The sequence below is a fragment of the Salvelinus sp. IW2-2015 genome, linkage group LG18 (genome assembly GCF_002910315.2).
Source record: "Salvelinus sp. IW2-2015 linkage group LG18, ASM291031v2, whole genome shotgun sequence".
Classification (NCBI taxonomy): Eukaryota; Metazoa; Chordata; class Actinopteri; order Salmoniformes; family Salmonidae; genus Salvelinus; species Salvelinus sp. IW2-2015.
The window spans coordinates 29297712-29310047 of record NC_036858.1 but is presented as its reverse complement, the minus strand read 5'-3'; the positions used below and the strand labels follow the sequence as shown (position 1 = coordinate 29310047).

At 40.9% G+C, this 12336-nt stretch overlaps 1 protein-coding gene across 1 annotated transcript in view; it reads right to left on the bottom strand.

The window, feature by feature from the left end:
* Window positions 1-12336, bottom strand: part of LOC111978170 (cilia- and flagella-associated protein 46) — a 103353-nt gene that overhangs the window by 31224 nt on the left and 59793 nt on the right. Inside the window, exons 42-48 of the mRNA XM_070448419.1 lie at window positions 11034-11222; window positions 10749-10871; window positions 9241-9423; window positions 4585-4758; window positions 4158-4255; window positions 3712-3788; window positions 934-1103 (exon numbers count right to left, since the gene is read on the bottom strand). Coding sequence (XP_070304520.1) covers window positions 934-1103; window positions 3712-3788; window positions 4158-4255; window positions 4585-4758; window positions 9241-9423; window positions 10749-10871; window positions 11034-11222 — 1014 coding nt within the window. The remainder of the gene's footprint in view (window positions 1-933; window positions 1104-3711; window positions 3789-4157; window positions 4256-4584; window positions 4759-9240; window positions 9424-10748; window positions 10872-11033; window positions 11223-12336) is intronic.

Below are 12336 nucleotides of genomic sequence, written 5' to 3'. Positions count from 1 at the left end.
CAGTGCTACCTAGATGGTATGTTTCAAGAAATACGTTGAATTGAACATGTCCAAGCAGGAATGCATGATCAAGATATTTTGTGTGCAATCTGAAAAAGTGATTGTCATGAATTTTGGGTTGACAATTAGGCTATTGTTGCTATATTTTACTCTCAAAATAGGGCTCCAGAATTGCAGATTCCTTTTGTTCAATAGAGATTMATTTGGTAAWTTTTTTGTGTACCAATATCATTATTCATTTGGTGCTAATTCACCATTGTGTAATTAATCAAACTAACAGTACATGTAATGTATTAAAAAAAGCAACAAAAAAAGAGAAAGAAAAGAGAAGCGCGCAAACTTCTCTTGCTCGTGTCACTGATTAAAGCTCAAAGCTCTGACGAAGACCAAGAGGCCGACACAAAAGCTTTAATAAAATGTATGATGCGGGTTTCTCTTTTCATTGAACCTGTTTCTAGATACAGTAACTCAGCTTTTTTGAATTAAGCATACTAGCCAATGAAATCACTGAAAATGGCAGATGCACACTTCCCGCGCTCCATATTTCTCAAACCCATATAGACGGTTAAAAAAGGTGCTAATACAGTCAATATTGAGAGACGAGAAATAAACGTAATACCTACAGGAAGCTGAGACCCTCCTCTCTCTAACAGTCACAACAGTATGTGTGTTCAAACCATTCATTCCCTGCGATTGCATTTTGAATGTTGTTCCAAAATCCAAAAGCACATCTGAGTTATCTTGTTTGAGCTACTGTTCGACCAAATCATGGTTTTAGCCACCCCCCAAATATGTTTTGACTGAAGTGACCAGCTAGAATATGCAGGTCGCATTGATGCGACCAATTAAAAATGTTACTTGCACAGCAAAGTCAAAGGGTCGCAAAGGGTCGTAGTGGCTTCATAAAGGGGTTGTAGAGGGTTCGTGACCTACTAGGTGAACGTGACGCTCGCTCCCCGCCCTGCCCTCATTGCCAAGCCAATGCGCCTCTTTCAATAAGTTGTGTTTGGTCTCGCGTTTGAAGGCTTGTGTTCTGTCCTGGAGATCAAGCAGAGCCCTGGGCTGGACAGCAACCTTGGCGACCCTGGTACAGACCAGCATACCTGCAACAAAAGAACAGCACAGCCTCTGTAACTGGTTCCCCCAAACCCACATCCTCCTTCTCTGCTCAGTACCTCCCATCTCTCTTTCCTTCTCCCTTCTATGTCTCTCCCTCCCTCTCTCTCTCCATACACATTTTGAAAGATAGAATTCCATGACTTTTCAATGAGTTCTCTGTGACTTTTAACCAAATTTCCATGACCAACAATTGGCAGCGTCTCTCTATGTACGTATAGAAAAGTAAGCATAATGTGGTATCGACACCATGGGTGGTACCATCTTCTGTCGTTGAGCAAGGCACTTAACCCCCCATAAAGTAGAATACCTGTTAGGCAACTGTATAAAACACGTGGTCAACCCTCAGTCTGGAGAGCTACTGGTTGTGCAAGCTTTTGATCAAGCCCTGCTCAAACACACCAGAGCTAGTTTATCAAGGTCCGATTGACCAGCTCATTTTTAAAATGTAGTTTGTTAGAGGGGGACTGGAACAAAAGCCTGCACACCCATTAGCTCTCCTGGAGGATGGTTGACCACCCTTGATGTAAAACATTGCAACAATACAATCAAATATGTTTAATGCCTTTTTAAATAATGTGCTCATTCAATATATCAAAGATCAAACGGCTCTGGTAAGCTACAAATCTTTTTATTCTGCTGAAGCAGGCACACACATTTTCTTCAGGAAATAAACCTTTTATTGTTTAGTCATGTTTATCTTAGACTATAGCCTGATGAAGACATATTGGCTGTCAAAACATTGTTATTGTTATGTGCCTCCTAAGAAGAGGTAGGCGCAGGAGTCAGGAGCAGGAGAGCAAGGAAGTCCCAGTAGCACAATGTTGATTTGAAAGTCCCAACACAACAACAACAGGTGGGGAAACACACTCAACGAAGTCGCCACACACAGGGAAGTAACGTCACACACGGAGGAGAAACCTCTACTCCTAATTACAGTCCAAACGGTACAACGACCGTGAGGGGAAAAAAACCCTGTGGCGCAAATACGCACCCCTAACAGAGCAAACAACAGCAAATAATCCCGCACAAAGCATAGCAGGCAGCGGAGGTTAATAAACCCACTAATAGGACACAGGTGTAAACAAAACAGACAGACACAAACGAAAAAGAAAAATGGATCGGTGGCAGCTAGTAGGCCGGCGACGACGACCGCCGAGCACCGCCCGAACAGGGAGGGGAGCCACCTTCGGTGGAAGTCGTGACAATTATAAAATGTTTGTATCTGAGCTCCTTACCTTTTCTTTTTCAAATATGTATCTTAGCTACTTTAGAAGTATTTACTTTGCAGGCTGACTAGCATCTATTGAGTTGCAATGTCCCATACATTGGATGCCCAATAAACCAGATAATCTAAAAGAAAGGCTAAATCTAATATTTTTCCCGAAAATTTATGTTCACGATTCCTTTTTATTATTTTGATTCACATGATTCGATTCACCACGATTGAACTGGATCCCAACTAATACAATGGTGAAGTGAATCATTTGTTTCATCAAGAATAATCATTTAAAATAATCAAATGAATCTTTCAAAAAATGTAATAAATTTTGTATGGGCTTATTCGCAAATGTCGGTGGAAAGTTTTTTAGGACATGACGAAAACATGAATACATGCTATCAATCGCTAAACAGTTAACCAGAGGGTACAAGTTTTGTTTTGAATTGCTGCCTAGCTAGTCTGTTCTCTATCATATTTTATAGGCTAGGCCTACCTGCTGCTGCATGTCCGACTGTCTCTCTCTCCTTGAGCAATGGCCCACTTGTCTCGCACACACGCAGGTGATGCTCGCAAACACAGTGTCGTTCCGATCCCGATTGATATGTTGATTTTTATTTGATTGATAAAATATTTAAAAACTGTGCCTAAATAAATTGAATTTAACAGAAATTATTAAATTAATTTCCATTACTTTTCCAGGCTTGGAAAACACAATTTTAAAATTCCATTACTTTTCCAGGATTTTCAAGACCGTACGAACTCTGTCTCTCCATCCCTTCCCCTCTCTTCTTTGTGATGAATGTATTTGATCTCAATCTCCCGAAACAAGCCCAGATGCTAGCCTGTGCCTTTTCGAACAGCAGAGTCTACAGAAAGGTAATTTGAGGAGGCAATATGCAAACGTTCCTTTGTTTTTTGGAATTAGAAAATCTGCTATTCCCATGCTTGGCTAGCAGCTGCAGACAAAAGGTGAAAGGGTCCGTGTCCAGGTATCTTACTATTCAGTGTTAATCTTTGCATGTGTCTCTGTCTAAATTAGCTCTCAACTTTTCATTGGCACTGTTGTTAGGGAGAGACCCGGCATACTAAATGTTACGCTGGAATGATTTATTTCTTTATAGTTTAATTCTGAATGCTGATAACACTTAAGTGCATTGCTGCTGCATATCAATGGAATATTTGCCTAGTCTTAAAAAACGAATTGCATATCATAGCAATGAAAATCCCACCCATACACAAAAATAAATAAAATAAATAATACAACTTTAAAGGTTGGCATCCATCTTCTTATTCCATAAATGCAAGCGTGCTACTGGTTACCACCTACTGAACATGTACTACATGAAAATATCCCAAAGTTTGAGAAGCCTCACCAGAAACCTGCATGGCCTTCCCTCTCTGACTCTCTGTAAGTTTGCTCCTCTCATAGAAAGCTCCATAGAGAGTTGACCTAAAAAAGAACACACATTTCACCTATTTGCCATGCAAACCGTGTCATGACAGAACTTTATATGTATGTTTGGCATTTCCAGTAAAGTATGTTTGGCATTTCCAGTAAAGTATGTTAAATGGTGTAGCAGGAGCCTGACTGTGCTGATTCTACAGAGGACATAGGATGAGACTATCCCTCTTGTGGCGTCATCAGATATTGCACCCAGCTCCAGAAAATGTATGTAAACTAACCCAATGTGAAATGTGACCACGCGGTCATAAAATGACAGACCGCGAGCCAGTGTAACAGATGGGGCCAGAGGAGACTCGTGGGCTTGTGTGTGTCTGACACACGGTAGACAGACTAAAAGCCCGCGTTGACATGTACCTGTCTTGTGTGTGCTGAAGCAGCAGGATCTTCAGGTTAGAGGGCAGCTCTCCCAGGAGACTCAGGTGACTTGGGTTGATGGTCAGGTGGCTGTAGGTCTGGGCACAGATTTGCTACATGTTGATACATTTTTTTTACCCATTTATACCGAGCACATTATTTATGTTGATACATAATTGAAATGGCAACTGCAAATAAATACTCTTTATCCAAAGCTTGTAATGAACACTCTCTAAAGGGCAATTAGCCAGCTAAGAAAGATAGACACACCACAGAGAGACCACATGGCGTTCAATGTGTGAAACAAAACAAGGCATAATTAATCTATTGCAATACATTCATGGGGAACCAGTAATGGGTGCTCAAGTGAATCTCTATGGTGCCTAGAAAACATCTGTTGTATTGAGGGTGTTTTGTGGGACAGTACCTTGGAGAGGCCATTGAGTGAGTCCTCTACTCCCTTCAGCAGACTAGTGGGGGTCTCCTCCTGTGAGGGGAGCAGGTTGCTGTGTAAGTTGAGTAGCGCAGAGAGCTGGGACACACCAGTGTCAGTGCAAGCAGATCTTAGAATGTCAGCCATCATAGCCGTGCAGGAGCAGCTCTGGGAATAGAGATTAACAGAGATTAGCAAAAGCACACAATATCTAAAATAAGAGGAGTAGGGACAGTAACACACAAACATTTAGACTGTGACACAATATCTTACAGTGACCAAGACAGTCTCTAACTACGCACACTTGCACAGCAAACATGCAAACATACACATGCATGTACACATGTACACAAACACCCCTCCCTACACACATACAGTTAAGGTCGGAAGTTTACATACACCTTAGCCAAATAAATTTAAACTCAGTTTTTCACAATTCCTGACATTTAATCCTAGTAAAAATTCCATGTCTTAGGTCAGTTAGGATCATCACTTTATTTTAAGAATGTGAAATGTCAGAATAATAGTGAGTGATTTATTTCAGCTTTTATTTCTTTCATCACATTCCCAGTGGGTCAGAAGTTTACATAAACTCAATTAGCCCATTCCTCCTGACAGCTGGTGTAACCGAGTCAGGTTTGTAGGCCTCCTGGCTCGCACACACTTTTTCAGTTCTGGCAAGAAATTTTCGATAGGATTGAGGTCAGGGCTTTTTGATGGCCACTCCAATACCTTGACTTTGTTGTCCTTAAGCCATTTTGCTACAACTTTGGAAGTATGCTTGGGGTCATTGTCCATATGGAAGACCCATTTGTGACCAAGCTTTAACTTCCTGACTGATGTCTTGAGATGTTGCTTCAATATATCCACATAATTTTCCTGCCTCATGATGCCATCTATTTTGTGAAGTGCACCAGTGCTGCCACCCCCGTGCTTCACGGTTGGGATGGTGTTCTACCCCCTTTTTCCTCCAAACATAACGATGGTCATTATGGCCAAACAGTTCTATTTTTGTTTCATCAGACCAGAGGACATTTCTCCAAAAAGTACAAGCTTTGTCCCCATGTGCAGTTGCAAACCGTAGTCTGGCTTTTTTATGGCGGATTTGGAGCAGTGGCTTCTTCCTTGGTGAGCGGCCTTTCAGGTTATGACAATATAGGACTCGTTTTACTGTGGATATAGATACTTTTGTACCTGTTTCCTCCAGCATCTTCACAAGATCCTTTGCTGTTGTTCTGGGATTGATTTGTATTTTTCGTACCAAAGTACGTTCCTTCCTGAAACGTATGACGGCTGTGTGGTCCCATGGTGTTTATACTTGCGTACTATTGTTTGTACAGATGAACGTGGTACCTTCAGGCATTTGGAAATTGCTCCCAAGGAAGAACCAGACTTGTGGAGGTCTACAATTTTTTTCTGTGGTCTTGGCTGATTTCTTTAAATTTTTCCATGATGTCAAGCAAAGAGGCACTGAGTTTCAAGGTAGGCCTTGAAATACATCCACAGGTATACCTCCAATTGACTCAAACTATGTCAATTAGCCTATCAGAAGCTTCTAAAGCCATGACATCGTTTTCTGGAATTTTCCAAGCTGTTTAAAGGCACAGTCAACTTAGTGTCATGACGTTGGCCTGTGGGTAAGGTTTATGACCCCCCCATAAATACCTTTCTCCCTTCCCTCTCTCTTGACTCTACAGAGGGACTCTTGAATAGCCTTTGTTAAACATAGAGAGTCTGGGAACATCAAACAAGTGGAGGGAAAGGAACCATATTTCGGTAATAGAACCAGTTGCAAATATGCGTTGGTACTTAACTTCTTATGGCTGGGGGCAGTATTGAGTAGCTTGGATGAATAAGGTGCCCAGAGTAAACTGCCTGCTACTCAGTCCCAGAAGCTAAGATATGCATATTATTAGATTTGGATAGAAAACACTCTGAAGTTTCTAAAACTGTTTGAATGATGTCTGTGAGTATAACAGAACTCATATGGCAGGCAAAAATCTGAGAAGAAATCCAACCAGGAAGTGGGAAATCTGAGGTTTGTAGGTTTGCCTATCCAATATACAGTGTCTATGGGGTCATATTGCACTTCCTAAGGCTTCCACTAGATGTCAACAGTCTTTAGAACCTTGTTTGATGCTTCTACTGTGAAGGATGAGGGAATAAGAGCTGATTGAGCCAGGGCTCTGGCAGAGTGCCACGAGCTCACTCAGGTGCGCCCCCGTGAGAGTTAGCTGCGTTCCATCACATTTCTACAGACAAAGGAATTCTCCAATTGAAACATTATTGAAGATTTATGTTAAAAACATCCTGAAGATTGATTCTATACATCGTTTGACATGTTTCTACGAACTGTAATGGATTTTTTTTACTTTTCGTCTGGTCTGCGCGTCATCAATTTGGATTTTGGAACTAAACGTGCGAACAAACAGGAGGTATTTGGACATAAATTATGGACATTATCGAACAAAACAAACATTTATTGTGGAACTGGGATTCCTGGGAGTGCATTCTGAGGAAGATCATCAAAGGTAAGAAATATTTATAATACTATTTCTGACTTCTGTTGACTCCACAACATGGCGGATATCTGTATGGCTTGTTTTGGTCTCTGAGCGCTGTACTCAGATTATAGCATGGTGTGCTTTTTCCGTAAAGTTTTTTTGAAATCTGACACGGTGGTTGCATTAAGGAGAAGTTTATCTAAAGTTCCATGTATAATACTTGTAACTTTTATCAATGTTTATTATTAAGATATTTGGATATAAATATGAACTTTATCGAACAAAACATACATGTATTGTGTAACATGAAGTCCTATGAGTGTCATCTGATGAAGATCATCAAAGGTTAGTGATTAATTTTATCTCTATTTCTGATTTTTGTGACTCCTCTCTTTGGCTGGAAAAATGGCTGTGTTTTTCTGTGACTAGGTACTGACCTAACATAATCAGATGGTGTGCTTTCGTCGTAAAGCCTTTTTGAAATCGGACACTGTGGTGGGATTAACAACAAGTTATCTTTAAAATGGTGTAAAATACTTGTCTGTTTGAGGAATTTTAATTATGAGATTTCTGTTGATGAATTTGACGCCCTGCACTTTCACTGGCTGTTGTCAAGTCCGTTAACGGGATCTCAGCCGTAAGAAGTTAATGAATATGATGTCAGTCCGGTTGTCATCTGAGACATTATGACTGATGACAGGACGACMTAAACTGTATCTGGGAAAGTCTACACATTATAGTTATCAGATTCACATGGAATTGTTGTGCAATTCAAATGTTTAAATATAAAATTATTTGTGAAAAGATTAAATGTCATTTTTGCTTCCAAATGAGAGATTTGGGTTTTCATAAGGTTAGGGCTCTGCTCAATCAGTGGCCCGCCCCTGTGAAGAGACATGAGTTATAAACTATGAAACACACCCTTCTCCCTCCACTATATAAGCCCTTGAAGAAAATGTAACCTCCTGTTCCGGGTACATTAGGATCACGGTCCGATGTCAGAAGAATTCAGATAATAACTACAGAACGAAGCCAACCTCAGCGTGAGCTTTGGTTGCGAATGGTATGTACTTTGAACTCTTATTCGCTACAGAAGTGATACCTCCTAGCCGTTGAGTTAGCAGGGGCCGCTGTACACATGGGCAAGGAGAGGACAGACAGAGTATCCCGTCTACCACACAACGACGACACTACAACGTATCCCGTTCACCACCACAGACACTCTTCAAAGGACCAAGGACTCTGTTGGGCAACACGGCCTTCCATCTACCACCAACCTATTGAAGCGCAGCTCAGAGTAAATATTTATTGCATTTTCCTTTTCCAAATGGGCGGTAATTTAGAATGCATAAGATTCTGTATTTACGATAGAGTAGCTGCCTACGGCCCGATAGAGACACAGCTTCTCCCTTTGTTCTTCAGTCTTCCCGCTCTTTCACTCAAACCCAACCCCCGTTCTATGTGTAACCAGCTGTCATATCTGTTCCGTCCTCTAGGGACATTTTCCTTTATGACATAATTTGTAATCAAGGTATGATTCATTCTGTGTATATGTAATTCTGTGTGATTAGTTAGGTATTTAGTAAATAAATAATTAAATCCAATTTTGTATTGCTGATTCAACTTGTTAGCCAGGGTTTGTGAAGATAACCAAGAATTTACAACTTTCAGATGAGACTGAAATAAGGTGACGATTAATATTGACTGCTATTGATGTAAAATATTACGAGGTCTTTAAGAGTTTATTCGGAAGATAACTACACTATAAATATTATTTTGTGGTGCCCCGACTTTCTAGTTAATTACATTTACATGATTAGCTCAATCAGGTAATATTAATTACAGAGAAAGGATTTTATAGAATAGCATGTCATATCACTTAATACGGCATAGCCAAAGACACGACATTGGTGTATGTAAACTTCTGACCCACTGGAATTGTGATACAGTGAATTATAAGTGAAATAATCTGTCTGTAAACAATAGTTGGAAAAATGACTTGTGTCATGCACAAAGTAGATGTCCTAACTGACTTGCCAAAACTATAGTTTGTTAACAAGAAATTTGTGGAGTGGTTGAAAAACAAGTTTTAATTTTTCCAACCTAAGTGTATGTAAACTTCCGACTTCAACTGTACATACTGTACCTGGAGCAGGGCCAGGTATTGACCAGTGGCACAGGGGTCAAACTGTCCGTGACACTCCAGCATATTGAGACAGGCTTCTGAGAGGATGGAGCTGGGGAGTTTGTGTTGGAGGCAGAGGCTGACGGCCTGTGCTAAAGTCTCACTGGCCTGAGCCAGAAGCTGCTGGGCAGAACGTCTTCTTCTCTGGAATACACACGCACACACAAACAGAGAGAGAAAACAAGTAGCTACAAGTTGTGCATGCCACCATGCTATCATAATGCCACCTGTTGCTATTAATCTATTGCACCAACTTCAGAGTAACATTTCTGGATGGACTTGACCTTCTTAGGTTACTTTTAATATACTCTCGTGGACAGATGAAATGGCAAGAATCTGTCAAAGCGCACATAGAATTTTGTGATTACGAGCAACAGTAGTTCCTGGTTTTGGGTTTTCGTCATTGATTATTTGGATGAATCAGGATTGGACGAAGGCGGTGCTTAAACTAGTGCGGTGATTTTCAAGCCTGTGTGCGGATGATAAACGGTTTCCACAGCCACAAAGTCAAAATCGGCTGTATCGTAAATATTCATTAAACAAAAACATTTCCTTTTTGGCCATGATAAACATGGGTGAAATTAGCGGAAGGGAGGGATTTGGCCGAGAGTTTTCTTTTGCGAGGGAGGAGACTTCGCTTCCTTCCTTTGCACGAGTGGTGTAAAGTACTTAAGTATAAATACTTTAACGTACTACTTAAGTAGTTTTTTAGGGTATCTGTACTTTACTATTTATATTACTTTTACTCCACTACGTTCCTAGAGAAAATAATGTACTTTTTAATCCTAAAACATTTTCCCTGAAACCCAAAAGTACTTGTTACATTTTGAATGCTTAGCAGGACAGGAAAATGTTCTAATTCACGCACTTATCAAGAAAACATCCCTGGTCATCCCTACTGCCTCTCATCTGGCGGACTCACTAAACAGAAATGCTTCCTTTGTAAATTATGTCTGAATGTTGAAGTGTGCACCTGGCTATCCGTGAATTTAAAAAAATTATAATAATTGTGCTGTCTGGTTTGCTTTAATATAAGGAAGTTGAAATGATTTATACTTTTACTTTTTCTTTTGATACTTAAGTATATTTTAGCGATTACATTTACTTTTCATACTTAAGTACATTTAAAAGCAAATACTTTTAGACTTTAACTGAAGTAGTATTTTACTGGGTAACTTTCTTTACTTTTACGCAAGTATGACAATTTGGTACATTTTCCATCACTGCTTTGCACAAAGATAATCACAATTGCTAATGGCATTCCCCCAGAAGTAAAACAGGAAACGACAAACTTTCACGAGAGAATTTTACTTCTGGGTAACCAAGATTACTTTAAAAATAAAGACGGCCTTTTACAGTATATCAAGACTAGCCAAGAAAGTGACTTCCGTTGAAGATAAGAACAATTCGATTTGTCTAAAGACACCAGATTAAAGTGGAGGAAAGGTTCCAGGTAGACTATACAGTACCTGCAACTCAGCATATTTGGCTGCGTACTGTCTGGGCTCCGTTCTGCTTGACTCTAGGCCATTCTCTCCAGTTAACTCCTCCTCCTCCTCAGGGCTGGCTTTAGACTCTGACCGGTCCTCCTCCTGTTCATAGAATCAAGATTAGTTTACAATCTGGTCATGAACGCTGACAATTTTTGAGCTCTTAGATTTTTATGAAGAGCAATGACATCTCTAAAAGAGCCCCCCTAAAAGTTATTTTAGTCCATGTTTTATGTTTTTGGTATTGTCTGTCAGTGTCTGTACCAGGTTGTGTCCATCCCAGAGGGTGAAGGGGTAGAGCGGGTCTCTCTGCATGGCTAGCAGCCTCAGGCATTTCCCCATCAGGCTCAGAGAGCTGGCTCTGGTCTCCAAACAGTCAAGGGACAGGGAGTTGACTGTGGCCAGCTGGCTCAAAGCCACCTGCCCCAGGGTCCTCCCTGTAGTTATCCACTCCTACAAAGGGAACAAAGGGGATGGGGTGGTTAATGGGGGACACAGAGGAAATGGAGGGATGTATAAAGGAAGAAGGGAGGGAGATGGAATACAAAATTCTGCAGCACACCTAAAATGTCCCTATTCATTTTTTTTTGTGGTAATGACCATCTCATCTGATCCAACACTGCAAATCATCTATTTTCTGTGACTAAAGTTTAGACATTAAATAGGGTTTATTTGAAATATTTTCATCGTTTTGATAGTTTGATAGTTCCTTACTCATGTTAATTTGTGTGTACCCCTGTAAGCGCGTTCCGCGAATCTGCACCAGGAAGAAAATGTAGCTCTGGTAAAATAGGTCTTTAGTTTTGAACAGTTTGAGCTACAGACGAGCGGTTTTAGGCATTATAAAGGCGCAACCGCAGACACAATGGCATGCTCCGTTTGTTTCTATGGCAGAGGCTGTGGTAGAGCTAAGCCCAGAGCCATGTATTAAGAAATAAATGACTGACTAAACCTAAATCAGATTTGCCTTTGCTAATGGTTTTCACAGATGAAGAAAAATTCTTCAAATTACTGCACTCCACTCAAATGATAGCCTGAGCGCACTGGACTTGAAACAATGATACAGTTGGAACCATGTGCCATTTAATGTATTATCTGACCGGCACTAATGCCCCCAAGTCAAAATTCATTTACATTACATTTACATTTAAGTCATTTAGCAGACGCTCTTATCCAGAGCGACTTACAAATTGGTGCATTCACCTTATGACATCCAGTGGAACAGCCACTTTACAATAGTGCATCTAAATCTTTTAAGGGGGGGGGGGGTGAGAAGGATTACTTTATCCTATCCTAGGTATTCCTTAAAGAGGTGGGGTTTCAGGTGTCTCCGGAAGGTGGTGATTGACTCCGCTGTCCTGGCGTCGTGAGGGAGTTTGTTCCACCATTGGGGGGCCAGAGCGGCGAACAGTTTTGACTGGGCTGAGCGGGAACTGTACTTCCTCAGTGGTAGGGAGGCGAGCAGGCCAGAGGTGGATGAACGCAGTGCCCTTGTTTGGGTGTAGGGCCTGATCAGAGCCTGGAGGTACTGAGGTGCCGTTCCCCTCACAGCTCCGTAGGCAAGCAC